The sequence below is a fragment of the Helobdella robusta genome (assembly GCF_000326865.2).
Source record: "Helobdella robusta unplaced genomic scaffold HELROscaffold_13, whole genome shotgun sequence".
NCBI classification, from domain to species: Eukaryota; Metazoa; Annelida; class Clitellata; order Rhynchobdellida; family Glossiphoniidae; genus Helobdella; species Helobdella robusta.
The window spans coordinates 52,507-71,183 of NW_008703718.1; the positions used below are offsets into that span (position 1 = coordinate 52,507).

The following is an 18,677-nucleotide window of genomic DNA, read 5'->3' on the forward strand; positions in this document are numbered from 1 at the left end:
CGCACATCATTGAATGTTTTTGTTCCACGAATAGTGATTCAGATTAAGCAATTGTCAAGTTGTGATAATTATTAGTTGTAAAGAAATATTTAATATCAGCACCGTTCTTTCAGCATTGACAGTGCTAGATTGATTTTGTGAACAATTTTATCATCAGCATTTAATTCATTCAAATTACCTGCAAAGTTTTTAACTATGTTAGGTTGCGTATAGTAAAAACCAAAAAAGTAACGTGACATGAATAGAAGAAAAACGGACAAATAACATGCTCTTATATGGCTTAACAACCCTGACTAACCACAGTTATCGGAATTTCTACAGCTCGAAAAACCTTTTTGTCGTTGAAATTGCCTCTGGAAATTTACAAAACTCTACCGTGTACAGTGTAACCTACACTGCATCTACATCGCAAAAACAAAATTTATTGATGCGTCGTTTGAAATAAAAACGTTACCTGCGTAACAAACAACTGAATTGACTAAGATTGATAGGCTAAAATATGGCGTGTCATAAACAAAACTGTAAAAATTTAAACATTTTTTTAGCAGTTAAATAGTTTTAATCTAAATTGATTTAGCTTTCCATAATCTATTTAAATATTAAACTAGGTTTCGAAAAACGTACTACGCTCACTCACGTGACATATTTACTATAGTGTTCTGCTGCCTTAGTGTTCGGTTCCTTCTCATTTTTTTAAACGTACGACTGCGAATGTCTGGCGGCATGTTTCAGGTCAGTTTTCGTGTGCGCTGCTTCTTTATGTCGTTAACATTCGCCCGATTCACGCAATTTTTAAATTTTAACAAATAAATAACCAGATTGTCGGAGTCAGTCAGAAATTTTTGGAGTTGAAGTTGAAATTTTTTTGACTCAAAAATTTTGAATGTGCCCGGAGTCGAATTGTTTCATCCGACTTTGAAAAAATTTATTAATTGAAAAAAATGTTTTTGAAAATTTTTTTATAACCGTGTTTTTTTGGAAAATAAATATGTGTAGCAATATACAGTAGGGTGGGTCAAAAAAATTTTTTTTAGTAAATGAATTCTAATAGCGAAATTATGTTGTAATAAGACATCATAATGAACCATCTAAAATATTATTAAATTATTTTGAGTGAAAGAGCCCGTGCAAAGCCGATGAAGTTTTGTGGAAAAAATTAAAATACAGCCATTCAAAAAGCGTTTATATAAAAACATTGGTCGTTGCTTAGTATTCGTTCTAATACATGCTGATTTTGGTATTTAAATTATGTCATTTATCCTAAAAACCATTTTTTGGTGGGAAATGCATCTAGAAATTTTTTTTTGAAAATTCCGTTAATTGTTGTTTTTTCTAAAATATTTAATTAACGTTAAAAAAAAGCATGAAAATCGGACTAAAAATTTTAAAAAAAGTTAGCTCAGAAATACGCATCAACAATTAACCGCCAATTAACGCAATTGAAAATGTCAGAAAAGTGTTAATTTCATCAATAAATGGTGATTCAAATACAAGTATTTCATCAGCCGGAAAGTTGCACAAAATCAAGAAAAGCCCTTAACTTCTACCTCAAAAACTATGGAAAAAAAGAAGTGCATCCAAAGTTTACCGTTGTTGTCACAATTATGTGACCGTTATGGAGTGTCTGATTGAACCGGTGTTGCAATTGCTTCAGCAGTTTTACACAATCTTAATTAAAGCTAACTGGATTTTGCGTCTTTGTATGAAATTACATTAGCAATAATTACTGGAAGAATCTCAGATGATTTGATAAAATAGTCATCTGTAAATATTTCACAAGCTCGTTGATTAACGAAAGCTAACCGAATTTTGCGTCTTAACATTTTTACACTCGCACCATCAAATAATTTATTTGATTTGGCTCAATACGTTGTAAAAGTAAATGTGTGGTTTCAAAAAAGGATACACCCATCATGTAAGGTCGGATCACGGCATCTTTGAAAATTAATTGAAAACTTGCGATATTTACCAAATGCGTTAAAAGCAGTTGTAGATTGTGTTATTCAGCAGGACGCGTATTTTGCTCATCCTAAAAACTGACATCAAGCAGGATTTTTTGTATAAAAAAAAAACAATTTATTTGATAACTTATGTTTATTTTGTTAAGGCTTTGGCTTTTAATATTACTGAATACTTACAAAGTCATTTGTCTTGTTAGAATGGCATTTGGTCGAGCTTTCAATAAATAGCTTATGACTATAACGAATAGGACTTTTTTGAAAATGTTTGCCGCGCATGCGCGGGCTGAAGATATGCGTTTTTTTATTTGATTTTTCACTAAAACTATTTGATATGATGCACTACAATAAAAAAATGCTATTAGAATATGATTGGTCGACTTTTATTTTTTTTACATACAAAAGTGACCCACCCTAATATACAGTCATCTTTTTCTTTTTTGAGGTGTTTTAAGTTAGCCAAGGGTTTCAATATAAAAATAAATAAACGTTTATTAAATAATAGAACTCAAATAAAATGTTCCCTGTGAAATTTTCAGGGTTTATTAACAACATATCTAAGAAAATTTGGTAAAAATTTAAAAAAATTTATACCTTATTTTTGCTAGCTAAACAGCAACTGCAAATAACTACTTACATAAATTATTTATTATTAATTTTTAAATTTAAAGTAAAAAAACGTTGATGATTTATAATTTTATATTGATATTGATTTGATTGTCATTTTATTATATTATAATAATTTAATTTTTATTAAAAATATATTATTTTTACTATTTGAAATAATTTTATTTTAATTTCATATTTTATGTTTAATTTGTTTTATTAATTATATTTTTTAAATCAATTAACTAATGTAATTATACTAACTAAAAACATGGTATAATATTTATATAAAGAAGGTTTGCTTATTATTAACACTAATAGAATTATTAATTTATGTTATATTATATTATAAACAATCAAATTGTAAACACGTAGTAAAATTATAATATAAATCAATCAAAATTATACTTTATCTTTTTAATAAAATCAGGCACAAAAAGTGCATCTTAAATTATTAAATTTATTCATTCATTTAAAGAATGTTTCACCGGTATTTATTTTCTTTACAGGCAGTCGCTCTTTATGATTTCCATTCGCAGTCGGAGAAGGAGCTAAGTTTTCAAGCAAGTGATATTGTCACCATCTTGTCGACAGTAAGTTTTTATAAAACCTCCTGTTCTTAAGCTGATGTAAAACACATTTACATATTTCATAGACGATGTTAATGTGTGCATTGTTTAAATTTATTTAGATGCTTATTTCTCAAGTTTTTTTTTCTGTCCTGATTTTATCATTGAGTACATGGAGACATGATTATAGTGATGGTGATGGGATTTGCTGTCTTTATTTCTTAGTTTTAAAACATTGACTTTAAGTCATAGCATCGATTCAATATGAAAAAATTAATTAACATAGTTTGTTTCAACTAAAAAAAATTACTGATTAAAACTGTAATTTGAAAAGTCATTTTTATAGTAACTTTGTGCTATCTCCCGTGCTCAATATACTGAGTTACCAACTTTGTCATTTATTTTTGTAGTTCAACTTATTTCAGTTTTTACAAAAAATTTATTACTCTGGTATGTTTGCACATTTTTTAATAAGTCTTTTTGCATATATTAAAAATTGGTGTATCTGACAATGTTTTATTTTTAAAATGAGCCTTTTTTATAGCATTGTACACACATCTTTTCCAGTTGTATTAGTGCCTTCAAACTATTTTCAAAGAGAGAAGTTGATAAAATTTAATTCCATTATTTTTATAAGGATATTGGAAATGGATGGTGGGAAGCCAGGAATGGGAATGGTTTGAAAGGATTGGTACCTCAGTCTTATTTTAAGGTTATTTCATAATTTGTATCCTATGATGAGATTTTTGACAAGTAGCTTTTAATTTTACAAAAAAATCATTTGTTATTTTTATAAACTTTAATATAATTTTATGATTAAAGTTATTCATTTACTTGAAAATAGCTTTCAATTTAATGGTAACAGCAGCCACTTCTAATTGACCTATAAATGTGTTCAAAAAATTATCTTGGTTATTTTTCTGTCTGCAGTTTCAAAAAGCATAAAATATGACTTTGAAAATTGCTTTTTGTCAGTTTTGTAGAGTTGAATCATAGAGAAATTTTAAAATGAAAATAAATTAATTTAATCGTTCAGTTTTCTTCTAACATAAATTTAATTTTCCAGTTTCATTGTCCAGTTCCAGCATCGAGACTCCCCTTACCTGAGCCACCATTTCCTCTTCCTGCTTCATCCTCCACCTCGTCGTCGTCATCTGCGTCATCATCGGCATCCAGTCAATCCTCCATCGCCCTCCCTCCCCGACCACCCCCGAAACCTGTCCGGGTCGTACAAACCTACATCTCGTCATCTTCATCTTCCTCCTCTCCGCAACACCACCACAGGTGCGTACCATGTAACGCGAGGTTCAATGCAATTGAAGTCTTGAGTGACAATGAAGATTGGGATGAAGATGATGACGATGACAATGAGGATTACAATGTCATAACAGAGGTTGTTCCGTCTGTATTCATTCGTGTTCATTGGCTGTATTGATGTTAAGCTCTTTATTTATTTATTTGTTTATTTCTTTTGCAAGGTTTACAGCAGTAATAAATGTCCCACAAGTACTCTAGAGAAGAATAGCAAGTTGAATAGTTGCAAATATGATGATTTTTTTGAAGATGATGATGAGGAGGATGAAGAGGATTTGTATCACAAGCATGGGAAAAAGTTGGTGTCTCCTATTCATTCACTTATAATTCATAGAGTTTCAAGTTTTAACCTTGATGAACATCATCTCATAGGTTGGTTGGCATCACAACAGGATCAGCTGACATGTACCTTTTCAACATGGATCCCCCTGCTTTGCCATCTGATGTCAAGAAGATAAACATTTATGTAAATTATTTTTGTGTTGATGTGTATGTGTATATATTTTGTGTCAGCATATAATATTGTGTGTGTGTATAATGTACATGCAAGTGTGTGTGTAGTGTATATACTAAACATAAACTAATGTTTTTTCTTTTTAGTAATTTAATATGAATGAAAAATTTTTTTTTTAAATCCTGACTTCAGGATTCTTATGAGGGCCCAGTCTGGTCACTGTCTGCAGTGCCGAGCATGACTTGCAAGTTAGGCTCACCAAGGAAAGAGAAGAAATACAAGGGCATGAAGAGTTATACCACCTATCAAGTTTTGCCATCTGTAAGCTTCAGAACTTTCTATCCTTACACTTTTTTTGACAGAATTTTTTTCTTATGAACATTTTAAAATTTAGGGATTGGTTTACAATATCAATATTTTGTTGAAAGTGTTGAAAAATGAAAAATTTAATAATGTAATTTTTACATCTGACTTGATTTAACCTCTCTCATTTCTTTTTGTGCCAGATAATAGTCCAAAAGTTGCTAATTCACTGTTTATTGTTTTCCCATGCTTGAACTATGGTAGTTTAAAAAAAAAGTTTCCAACACTACAGACAACAAATACTCCAGTGTATAGAAGGTACAAACAGTTTGATTGGCTGCATGATCGGCTGGTTGAAAAGTTCTCCACACTCATCATCCCTCATCTGCCTGAGAAACAAATATCTGGTTGGCGTCAGTCTGTCTGCTTCTTTTTATAAATGCCTGTATCATTAAGTTGCCAGTCATCTTCATGTAACCTTATGCTTGAAGATTTATTGTTAAGTCAATTTTTTTTCTTGTTTCAATTTTTCTTATTTATATATCATGAACTGATCTTTTTCCTGTCACATGCTTTATTACATCTTTTACATCTCCTTCAGCCATTGCTAATAATGTTTATGAATTGAACTCACAGAATGAAGTTTTTGCTTTTATTTTAATTTTTAAATATTGACCGCAATTCATTCTAAGTTTTGATGTTTCGTTTCAAACTTTCAAAACATTTCAAAGGTGATTTTAAACGGCTGATCATTATTGTAAGATCGCACATTGCAAACGTTCCTCAGGAAGATTTGAGGAAGAATTCATCAGAGGAAGATTGCGTAAGTTGAGTTTGTGGATGAGCAGAATGTGCAAACATCCGATCATCTCACAGTCCGAAGCATTTATACATTTCATCCACTGCAATGGAAACGTTGAGGTAGTGGTGCATTCCTACAATTACAACTTCCTTTTTCACAACAGTGTAAATGTTTTAACTGAATGGCAGCAATGGAAAGCAGGCAAGAGACAGATAGAAAGGGACAAGTACAAAGGTGCTTATTTCTTCTACACTGTTGAACCGCCTGGCATTGATCTCGATCCTATAGTTGTGTAAGTGAAAAATTTGTGTATTTATATTTATTTATTTATTCATTCATTCATTCATTCATTCATTTTTATGGAAAAGAGATGTTTAAATTAATCTTATACAATTCTACACGTGCCTACAACTATAATAAAGATCCAACTGCTGTCTTTTGTTTCGTTTTTTTCATCCATGAGAATTGAAATTATCAGTGAGTTGAAGCCAGTCTGTTTCTTATAATTTGCTTTTGTCTTCTGTTGAGTTTTATAATGTTAATTCTAACAAAGCATCTGTAAGAAAATGTGGTATTGTGATTTGCCATGCAGTGAAATTCAGATGGATAAGTTTGGTCGGTTCATTCGCTCCATGGAGGATAGTATCAAACATTTGTCCAATGTTTGTCAGAAGAATGGTTATCGATACAGATTAAGTAACTTTCTGAATTTTCCATCATATTATTTGTTACAGATTGCATGATTATGTAATGAAATAAATGCTTTACTTATAAAGTCATTCCTAACAATTTATTAATGATAATTTCTTTTTACAAATTTAACATATTTATGAAAAAATAATGTATATTGAATTTTTCAACAATCGCCAGAATTTCACAAAGAATTTCTTACATTAGGAAAATCTTATGAAGAACTGGCAAAATCGTTTGAACTGGACAACAGAAAATGTGAGCATTTAAATTTGCACACAGTTTTGTTCTGTTATTTAATTTTTATTTTATTTTTCAAATTGATGTCGTAAACACTTGAAAAATAGCCACAAGTTGACCACTATCACAATATCATTCACTCACCTCGCTAGTCAGGCTGTTGTTCCCTAATTTGGTCATCATTTCAAAATGTTTAATATTTAACATAATATAATAGAAAAACATACAAGAAGGGACACAAACTAAAATTTTTATGCTCAAACATAAAATTGTCTTTCGGATTATTAAACAAAATATTTGCTTGCTCATTGTAGCTTCTCGTAAACTGTCGTCAGCCATTCAATACACAGGCAAGACTTACATTGAAATTGCCTTACTCTTCAGTGTTCAGGTTTTAACATTTAAACATTAATTTATTTTCTTCTTTTCTATTTTATTACGAAATTAAACTCTTACAAATGCATAAATGTAGCAATATGAGAAATAAATTATTGTTGTTCATTAATAAATTATCTATCCATTTATAACAAATTGGTAGCGATTATTCAATTAGGATTTAAAAGTCAAGTATAGAATTATAAGTTAAAGTTTAATTTAACTGTTTGAGATAATTTATTTCAAACATCAATGCATTGATTGTTTATACTTACTTTATGTTCCTTCTTCACCAGCCAAGTAAAGATTTGGTGAATTTGATGGAGGGTCTGCAAGAATACAGAGGAATATTAAGTGTCTTTCCTGATGTTCTTTTGGTTCAAAGGGTATTCATTAATTTCTACTGTCAATCATTTTATTTTTAATTCAATTCATTATTTATTCATAGTTTCGTTTTCATTTGTCGGCCAATGTTGTATAAGGTGCCAATAAAATGTTGCATTCATAAAATATTTTGATTTCGTTTTTAACCGAATAAACGATTTTATAGATTTGTTAAAATGTCGAAGTTGGCCTGTTTATTTGTTATACACCATTTTAAAATGCACCTCACGTGTTGCACATGCAGTCGACTACAAACAAAATTCAAGAAAATGCTGGACAGCTGACGCGTCAGGAAGTGAACAAAATTCAAAGCCGAGCTGACGTCATCACATACACTGTACTTGCTGAAATACAACACTTTCAAGTGAACAGAGTGACTGATTTTTCTAATTATATGCAAGCTTATCTGCAAGGACAAATTGACTTCTTCAAACAGGTTTAATATTTTTCAATTACTTATGTAACTAACTAGTCTGACCAGGTTTCTTTATTGTATTTCTTAATTGTATTAATGTAATCTGAAGACGATTTGAAAGTGTTGACGATTTGACTACAAAAACGTTTCGACGAAAATATGCTTAAATCTCACATTTTTTTGAAGTGAGGCGATAACAAAGTATCATACTGAGTCGTTTTTCTAAATTAATGAGTAGCTGAAATGTAGGAATTGTTATTTGCGTCGACCACACAAGTCCATCTTGTTAAATTAATCGTCTTAAAAACCAGGCGTTATTGAAAAACAAAATGGATTTTAAAATGCTTCATTATTTTATTGAAGTATGAGTTAAATTAAATCAAAGTCACTACACAAGATACCGATGTTATAGACGTCTGATGATGATGAAAAAAAAATCTTTGTGACATCATCCAGCATTTAATTTAATAGATGTTTAAACGTAATTAATTGTAAGTATTTTGAATGGCGTCGAGGGGTATTTCGGTTTTATCATAGGTAGCCAAACGGCAACCCCCGATCTCGGGGAAAATGTCGTTTAAACGTGTGTTGTTGTTTAAACGTAATTAATTAATTTTTTTCTCTTGTTATTTATGTAGAGATAAAAAATGCTCCTAAACTAATATGCAAAATGTGCCAATATTTACATAGCTGAAAATGGTAACAGTACATGAGCATGCTACTTGAAAATTCAATAAAAATAAAAAGTTGGCTGATTCAAATTATTCATTTTATTTTACAGATCACTTCGAAACTAGAAAAATCCCTTAATTTTTTTGACAACGTGTGACAGTGCATTATACACCGTTTATCTTCATTTTATTTTTTCATTCCGATATTTATTTTCTTACCTGTTATTTTCATATATTTATTATTTATTTATCTATTTATAATATTTTAACTGTGCATTTTGCAAAAGCTCATTACATTCAAAGTACTATCTCCACTATTTGAGGTAAACGTTGTAGTAAACATGAACTGGGACCCGTAGCAAATTAATTTTTAGTAAATAATATCAGTTGAATGTCTTCCTTACTGATTAGAAGAAACAACAGACGACCAACTGAGAGCTTAAATTGGCGCCTCTGAAGAAGGTAACTGAACTGGCGCTCCTCTACAAATTAACTATGCGATATACGATACATTACTTATAATTTGAATGTACACAATACACAAACGTGCATAGCATATAGACCCCGTCCCTAACACCAACCTGAACATAAACTCACTAATATTAATGAAAGGAAAGGTAGTCGAGAAATTGAAATTTGGTCGACATTTCAAATTGTTTTTTTCAAAGTGCTTACTTTGCTCGAAAGATGCGAAAATGGTGAAATTTGAGCTTATAATTATTCACAACCGCCAGTCAGGTTATAAAATTTGACGCAAGCATTTTTTTACTTGTATTTTGATTTACATTTTTTCAAGTATTTGACATACTTTTTATCTTATTTTAAACTTGTTATGCTAATTGTTGCTATGGTGTACTGTACACGACAAAGTCATATGATTTGTTGATATTTAAAATTAACTAACACCGATTGATATTAGAAACTTCAACAAAACAGAATTGTCACATTTTTAAATTCATTTCTATTTTGATTGATTTTATTAATTTTTAAATTAAACTTTTTTTTTGGTTGTTGATGCATTTTTAGTCAGTTAGATCTCCTTGTTTTTCAACAATCTTTAATGTTTTTCTAACGCAAGAAAGTTTTTTGATTTTAATTCATATCATGCAGATTTGAATTGTAATATCTCAAAATGTATTTTCGCTTTTTTGTTAGTGTTTATGCTATTTTTATGTTTGCCGTTTTAGTTTTGATATTGCATATTAATTGATGAGTTCTATGTTTTAAAAATCACTGATTTATATGCTGTGTTTGTGTTACTATCATTATATATACTATAAATATAATATATATTATATAAATATATTTATATTACTGTCATCACGAAACTTTGATTCTTAATAAGTGATTCGGAATCAATTGGGATACAAATAAGTAGGAAACGGACCAGCATGACAAACCTTTTAATCAGTTTTAGATTGTGAGCTGTAAATATATTGCAATCGTCAGGACTGCTTTAATAATCTGTGCTGCCTAATCTGACTAGTGACTTGAATAAACAGGGAATGAAACAAAAGATATCAAATGTGAAACGATGAAGGTTAGATTTTGGAAATAATGTTCGGTATGAATGTGTTCAAAAAGTTGCTTATGTTTGACATATAACACTATAGAGACATCAGCGCACCAACATTTTCCTAACAGCTTTTTCTTTCTTGTGACTTATCCTTTCTGGACATTGGCAACCATCGACCTCCACAAAACCCGATCTGTGGTGAAATTCAACAAGTGAAACAAGGACTTCACGTTCCTAACAGAGCAACAAGTGCGAACTTAAATAGTGTCACAACGAGAATGTGGACAACAAGGTCAACAACAGTAATAAAAGCTTCGTTCATAGAGGTAAAACTCTGTGGCATGTAGATAATTATTTCTTTGTTGTATATGCATATTATATACGTATGCGTGTGTGTGCCTCGCTATGTCTTAAAAAAGATGTAATATATATTTCTTAAATGTGTGTAGAGAGCGCGAGAAAGATAAGAAACATGTAAAAGAAATAAACATTTTGAGTTTTGTCGGAATCTGACACGTATGTCAATATAATAAAATCTGAATCTGACATAAATATAATAAAAATGATGAGGTAAAACCGGAGATTCCTCCTGGTTGCTAAGTTTTCAGCAGTTTTTTTAAACCTGCATCCATATATATATAGAGAGAATATATATATAGAATATATATATCGTAGAATATATGTACTCTATATATATGCATACGACTTACACAACAACATTTTTAAAAATTTGATAAATCTTTATTGCAATGATATAAAAATGGGTTAGGGTTAAGCGTTAAGCCATACGCATCCAACACTCAAAACGGATCTCTTGTTTTGCAGAATGATAAAAGGGGAAAAGTTGAGCAGCTGATCAAAACATTAAATAACAAATGCTGTACATCAAGCTAATCTGTCAAGTAAATAAGCGCGTACTAATTTAATTTCTGTTTGGATTCGCTATAACATTTTCATTTTCTCAACTTTGAAATTAATAATAAATAATTGTTTGAAGTGCATCGCCTTAAACTTAAAGAATAAAAAATGTATCAAGATGGTCCTATTATTTTGCTTGAAGGTAGGTTTTAAATTTTATAGTCAAATTGTGATTTTTTGATTTTACATTTTATTTAATTTAGATTTTAGTTAGGTTTAGTTTAGAGTTTAGTAGTAGTTTAGCAGCTAAATTATTAAATTAACTAAAGCTAAATTTGAGCTTAGTTAGCAGCAATTTATAAAATAAATTAGATTTTATATTTCATATTATTATATGATATAATTAATTATTTAAATTTAAAAGATGTTATTTCTCAAAACAATGGCATTTTAGAAACATGCAAATTAAAGCATCCTAAGACAGGTTAGCTTTGAAATTATGACACTTATTTTCATTTATTATTTTCTTTAAACTTCTAATCTTAATAATTAATATGGTGCATATGATTATAATATTTCTTTTGTTGTCTATAAAAAAATAAAATAAAAATTGCTAAATTTATTGAAAACATTTAATTTTAATAACAGCTGTATGTTATTTAATCTGTGATTTTTGTTAAACAAAGATTGTCTTTTTTAGTTTGTAGTAGTAGAAGTAGTAAAGTACTGTTGTAGTTGCGTTCATTAAAGAGAACACCAAACCAGGAAGAGCAGTGAATGGGAGAAGAAAAGAATAGTATTTGTTTGGATAGGCTGGACACCTGTTTTGTCCTGAATGGAAACTCATCAGCAGTCCTAATACCAATCAGAATTTTTATTGCAGTTTCTTGTATAGCCCGCACAAATCACTTCGCCAGCTCATAGTGTTAACATTTATTATTGAGGATTGTAGACTGTAGACTGGTAAAGGAGCTAGTGAGTATTTTGTCAGGCACACCATGATAGCCGATCACATTGATTACTGTTCATCTAGTAATCATAGTCTGCTTTTAAATTGTTTACTGTGCTTCCACCAGTTTACTTGGCAATGTATTCTAAAGATTTGTTGATTTTATTGTTGATCTATTTAAAAATAATTGTCTCTACTGTATGTATAAATTTTTTTAAATTATTTCATATGCCAACATTTTTCAAATTCAGGAATAGCTTCAACATTTTTTTATTCAAATTCATCCTGTCATATATATGAAATCACAAAGTTTCAAGAAAATTTTCGATCGTGGTTCATTAAAGACTTTGTCGTTAAAGGTGGTGGTCAGTCCCTCAATTCTCACATCAAATTTTGTTACATCTTAAAATCAATATATATGTGTATATATATGTATGTATATTTTTAGAGGATGGACTTTTCATGGTTACAGAAATAAATATGTTATATTTGTTCCTTCCCTTGTTGAGAAAAAGTGTTAGTTTTTTTTTTTTTTTCATTTTTTTTCTATTTTTTGTCGCAAATTCTGATTTCTAATTATATAAATGTTATAGTATCTTTTGTGTGTGATGGTATAGAATCTTTCATGGTTGAAATCAATTAATATAAATAATATATTAATATTTTTTTTCAAAAGTTCAGAATGTACAAGTCTGTAGGAAGTATTTTAGATGATGAGAACTTTCCTGATAATAAAATCTTCCAAGACAAGCTGATGTCCTTTTTAAAATTTGTGTGTGATACGAAAGGTGTGAAATTAATTTATATTTTTACTGCAGACTAAAAATTTTTTACATAATTCAGAATTAGGAGAGGATTTGTATTATAAATATAACAAAGAAAAGACTCTAGCATGGTTGCAATTGAAAGTGAGTTATTTGTCAATGACTGTCGTTTCTGCTATCACTTGTTTTATCACCTCTCTCTCTTTCCCTTTCTCTCTTTCTTTCTCTCCATTTCTCTATCTAACTCTTTTCTTCCAGGTTGATTCATTGATGAAAGTTTTAAAAGACTTGCAAATAAACACTTCACTGTCCTCATCATATGTCTCAAGTTTTTCTACAGCTTCACATTTATCCGAAAGTAAATCATTTTTTAATAATTTTAAAGTTATTTATTTAATACCTTTCAATTTTACGTTGATGTTTCGTTGACTGGCATCAATCATTTTATTTATTTAATTTCATGCAAAAATCATTAAATTTGATACATTAAAACCATTCAACTTTTCAAAAATTCTCAACAAAGCAATGTTGTTTTAGAATGGCTTGGAGCGGTTGAATTCTCTGCTACATCTTTCACATTGCTGCTCAAATAGATGAATTGAAACATATTTTGAAAAAATATTTTTTAAATTTGAAGATAATGAACATTTATGCTTTCGATAAATTCCATTTTTTGTACTGTAATTATATGAAATAAATTTAGTTAATTTTTATTCAATAATGGATATTTTAGAACAAGACATACATTTGAAAACTTTTCAATTTGTTCATCATCAGATTATTGAATGCTTAATAAGTTGCTTAAAACCATATAATTCTTTTCTAACTTTAATGAGTATAAAATACATTATTAAGTTTATCTATAATTTTGTATAATGATTGTCACACACTTCGTACACAGGTGATTATAAAATCTATGCTTGTCATCTACTGTCAGAATATCTTGAGCCAGAATTGTCCCAAGAATTACTAGAGTTCTTCAATATAAAGTATTGTACAAAACTAATTTGATCTCACTTTTATTTCAGAAATTTATTTGAGTGTGTTTGTTGTTAGGTTGGAAAGCAATGAAATAACTGACTGCGACGTAGAGCCACCGTCAAAAGTAAAATTTCATTATTTTTTGTTGCTTTGGTATTAATTTTGTTCATACAAAATTACTTTGTTTAATTACATAAGAAACAAAAAGTGGATGATTTAGTTACACATGAAGATTACAGTTCGCTGATAGCACAACCAGTTGAAAAAGTATGTCAGTAATTCTCATTAGCCTGTTTTTTTATGTTGATGTGTTTTACTTCTATGCTACTTTAATTTTTACTGAATGGCGACAATTCAGAAAGAAAACTTAACACCGGCTCAGAAGAAATTGAACAAAGTTGACAAAAAAGGGATGAAGATGATATCGTCGTTTTTCACTAAAGAAAAAAGTTAATTTTTGGATATATTTTATTTTGAAATATTTAAATTTATGGAAACAACTTAAAAGATTTTATTTAAAAAAATTGTTTAAACAAGTGGTTTGTTTCATTATTTCAATTATTGAGTACATTATGATTGATACATCTTATCTCTAGCTCAACTCAAAAAAGCAATTCTGGCGAACGCAAAGCTGTTAATTTTCTTTATAAACTCAATTATTTTTTAGTTACTCTTCTAAAAGCCAACCAGTTGTTATTCACAAAGTCAGTACAAAGTTTTCATACAATCATGCAAATCAAACCTTCAACAAGTTTATTGTAAAATAAATTCCTTATCTTATTAAAACTAGGAAAACATCCCAAAGTATTAAAACATGTTTTTTTGTTGCTACAACACACTCAAATTCCTCAAACGAATATGCGTGTTTCAGTTAATCCTTAGTATTTTCCTTTTGTCTTTTTTTGTTTTCAAAGAGCAGCTTTGTATACATCTATAATAAAGTTTATCTTGATGTAAATTTTCCTTATGTTATCTTCCTTTCATCTTTATCACATAGATGTGTACGGACCTTTATACCATCGTTTTATTCTGCTCAGCTAAACGTTTAAATTATTCTAAATAATTGTGCCTGCATTTTCAATTTAATCTATAATTTATAAATTTATTGGCCTATATCCTTTTGTATTTAGAAAAAAATATGTAAGCAAAAAATTGTATATTTGTTGTTGCCTGCCTCATTTATTTTTGCTTGAGTTATATAAAATTTAGCAACTGATTTGTGATTTCTAATAAAGAGCCTCAAGTTTTTTCATATATTGATAATTATTTTAAAATGTTTCAAGCGTATAGTGGTTTCTAAAACTATATGGTTCGTCTACGAGTTTTACCAGTTACTGAGTAATTAATAAATTTAATAAAAATCGTATAGAAATTTTTTTAACAAAAGTACACAAATCACAAAAACGAATATGAGTTACAGTACTATTGAATAGATCCATCGATTTTCACTTATTTATCGTTTGGGTACCTTAATTCACTGAATCGTTCAGCATTGATCTTAGAAATTTACTTTGATATGTTGGTGCGTTGTACTTATCATATTTGGCCTGGACTTCCGTTGGTCTAATGGTTGAAAAACTTTTTTCATTTAAATATTTATTGGACAGGCTCGAGTAACTTCTTATAGAATTGGTGTCGTCATCGTAGTTTTTGGTCAAACTGTGCCTTTTATTGACAATTCTCTCAAAGCCCTGCCTGTTGCTATCGGTATTACATTTGCCATATTTATTTTCAAGCAGCGAGAAATCACTGATGCTTGACCTGTTGTATGGACTGTTTCTAATGCTAGTGTTGTAGTTGTAATTATTTTTCGTAGGAGTTGCTAGTGGCTGAATTGCGTACTTGTTTCTAATCTTGTTAATAAAATCGTTCGCTGACAACTCACTATTGTCTTCGGTTTCATTTTTTAAAGACTTGTTTTTCACATCGACTATGTTTTCAAAGTCATTTTGAAATTTCTTCTTGATAGGGTTGTACATAACTTTCTCATTTTCGCCATTGTAATTCATCTTTGATTTGTTAATATCTCCATTAAAATCCCATATAATGCCGAATGGAGACTTTGTTGAGGGAGAATTTCTTTCATCAGCCACCAGATTTGTTATTTGATTGGATTGAAAAGATTTTTTTATTTCCTTGTTGCTGTCAAGTTTGAAAGATTGGTTTTTTGTGAAAAGCAAAGTGTTGTTGAAAATGGTGTTTATCTCATCTTGAAAATTTTCACTTTGAAATTTTTTCTGGCGTGAAGTTTGTTCAGTAGCTTCTCTTAAATCGCTTTCATATTGACTGTATGCTGAGTCTAATGATGTTTCTAAATTTTCAAACACAGCTTTTTGGTCCTGGCTTTCTGATTCTGCTTCTTCGACCATTGATTCCAACTCCGATAATTTTTTTGACAATGTTTTTAAATTGTCAACCACTGATTGTTGCTTTTCGACCAAAACTCTAACATGTTTATACTTTTCTTTAATTTTTTCATCTAGGCCTTCCCTACATTTCGGTTGCTCTAACTTATTACGCTTTGATAACACTTTCGAATATTTTTCTCTTCTGAAGCGAGTCATAAAACTTTCTTCTTCATTATTGGCCTCGTATTCATTATCCTTTTGGATGCAGTAAGAATTTTCAGTCATTTTGTTAATTATATCATCAATATCGTCTGACAGTATTTGCTTCAATCGTTTCTTTTGATCATCATTTTGTCTTTTGGTTTTTAAATCATCAATTTCTTCATCGGCTCCAATGCTCAAGAAATGTTCATATCGTTTCTGTTTGTGTTCATTTATTTCTTCATCTTGCTCATTTTTCGTTCTTGTCTTTGTTTCGAACATTCTTCCTTGAATTTCTTTGTCAACCAACTTTTGTGAAAATTGTTTTCTATCGTGATTTTCTAAATTTGTTTTTGTTATATGACTAATCATAGTATCATCAAATGTATTCTCATTTCTGAAACTGTCATCATATTTTGTTGATTTGTCTTTTAAAAAGCCATTAGAATTGATCTCACTTTGCTCTGTACTCTCTTCAACTTTGGTATCATTTGACCCTATTGACTCATCGTTACCAAAAGATTGTGTATAGGTTGGTGATAGAACTTCTCTTTTAATGTTATGTCTTGTTGGTGATAGAACTTCTCTTTTAATGTTATGTCTTGCTAACAAATCTTTCATCCATTCATCTAAATCGGTTTCCAGTGACATTTTTTTGTCATTTGCATTTGGTAATTTGTCATCAACATCATTTTCTTTTGTTTCCTTTTTGGAGTAGACATCACTGATTACCAGATGGCAATCGCCTTCCATTATTTTCGATGACTCGCCATTTTCTTGACACAATGTTTTCAAAGGGATGACAATTTTTGCTTCACTGTTTGCTTCATCAGAACTAGAATATTTATTATTTTGACTAAACGTCTCAAGATCTGGGCTCGATGTCAAATTTGAACATTTTTCTATGTTTTCACTAACCCCATTAACAACTTTTATTGCGTCATTTTTCGTATCTTCTAATGCGGTTTTATTCAAAGTTTCTATTTCGCTTTTATCATTTGATTCTGAATTTAATGATTTCAAACTTTTCTCATTATTCATTTTAGGCTTTATCGTTTTAACTTTTATATTTTCGTCCTTGTTTTTTGGTTCACTAGGAATCGTTTTTGTGCTCTCGCTTTTTTTCCCTTTGACTTTCACTTTTTTCTCTCCGCTAAATTCGGCGTTTTCACTCTTTTTTGAAGATTTTTTAGGCTTGTTTACTTTATCCGTTTGCTCGTCAATTTTGGCAGACTTTTTCTTAGTTATTTTTGTTTTATTGTCTTTTCCTTCAACAACTTTTACATTATCGGATGATGCACTTTCATCATTTTCAAGTACATTTTTTATTTGTTTTACTTTTTTGACAGTTTTCTTTTCTTTTACCTTTTCAACCTTTTCTTCAGGTTTATCCTTTGATTTGATAAGTTTCGATTTCTTTTTTGGTTTTGCATTAGACTCTCCTTGTACACCGTGATCTTCAGAATCCTTGTCTACGCTTGTTGAAGAGTTATTGCCCGAGTCAGATCTTTTTGGCGCTTTTTTGATTTTTTTGATAGTTGTGGTGACTTGAACTTCGCGGTTTGACTTTGTTTTTTCGTCCATTTCGTATTTTAACACGTGGTTCGTTTCATCTTTTTTATCGCTAGGATTATTTTCGGTTATCAACGTTTGATTTGAAATGTCTTTTACGCTATCTAGTTTTTTGCTAGTAACATCTGATTTATCAATCGTTTTATTTGTAGTATTATCCAACGTTTGTTTTTGATTAGCTGTTTCAGTTGTGAAAGTTTTCTTCAAAAATACAGTTTGCTGGGGTACCTCGTTATCTTCATCTTCATCGTTAGAACTTTCACTACTAGAATTTATTTCCCAATCGCTTTCTTCCGTTGATAAATTTTTGACAGTTTTGATATCCGACATTTTATGCTGAAACATTAAATAAAAATATTTTTAAAATTTATTTTGTTAACTATTATATATATTCTCACTTTTTGTTTGTTTAATCAGGCTCGTGATAAGTGAACCGAAATCGAAAAATATAATTTGATCAATTTTTTGTAAAACAAATAATTTTTTATAAATTCTAGCCATAAAACATCGAAACACGATGATTTCAGTTAATGAAAGTTATGCTTAAAAAATTTACAGCCCAAATACTTTTTGCTGTCTGCAAGCAACGAACAGTTCAACAGCAGCACGATGCATGCAAATGAATGTTTGCAATTTGCATGGTGCAATCTTGAGTGACGTAACATAATATTCATTCATCGCGCTTTATTCTATTTACCGCTGCATAT

At 29.8% G+C, this 18,677-nt stretch overlaps 3 protein-coding genes across 3 annotated transcripts; 2 read left to right on the forward strand and 1 right to left on the reverse strand.

The window, feature by feature from the left end:
* Window positions 1–705: 705 nt before the first annotated feature.
* On the forward strand, window positions 706–8,939 carry HELRODRAFT_109533 (hypothetical protein; the record flags this gene model as incomplete). Its single annotated transcript, XM_009014041.1, has 16 exons — window positions 706–732; window positions 3,074–3,157; window positions 3,771–3,845; window positions 4,200–4,526; window positions 4,612–4,745; window positions 4,820–4,913; window positions 5,094–5,222; window positions 5,497–5,611; window positions 5,992–6,128; window positions 6,195–6,298; window positions 6,599–6,702; window positions 6,877–6,954; window positions 7,251–7,327; window positions 7,608–7,697; window positions 7,940–8,131; window positions 8,892–8,939. The coding sequence occupies exons 1-16, from the start codon at window positions 712–714 to the stop codon at window positions 8,937–8,939; spliced, it is 1,809 nt and encodes a 602-aa protein (XP_009012289.1). The 5' UTR covers window positions 706–711.
* Window positions 8,940–11,323: 2,384 nt separating this feature from the next.
* HELRODRAFT_168156 (hypothetical protein) lies at window positions 11,324–13,841 on the forward strand (the record flags this gene model as incomplete). Its single annotated transcript, XM_009014042.1, has 7 exons — window positions 11,324–11,357; window positions 11,580–11,639; window positions 12,356–12,469; window positions 12,553–12,620; window positions 12,781–12,892; window positions 12,948–13,012; window positions 13,770–13,841. 7 exons carry the CDS (start codon window positions 11,324–11,326, stop codon window positions 13,839–13,841), a joined length of 525 nt encoding a protein of 174 aa, XP_009012290.1.
* A 1,477-nt stretch (window positions 13,842–15,318) lies between these two features.
* Window positions 15,319–18,300, reverse strand: HELRODRAFT_168157 (hypothetical protein; the record flags this gene model as incomplete). The annotated part of the gene is made up of 1 exon (XM_009014043.1): window positions 15,319–18,300. One exon carries the CDS (start codon window positions 18,298–18,300, stop codon window positions 15,319–15,321), a length of 2,982 nt encoding a protein of 993 aa, XP_009012291.1.
* Between the last annotated feature and the right edge of the window lie 377 nt (window positions 18,301–18,677).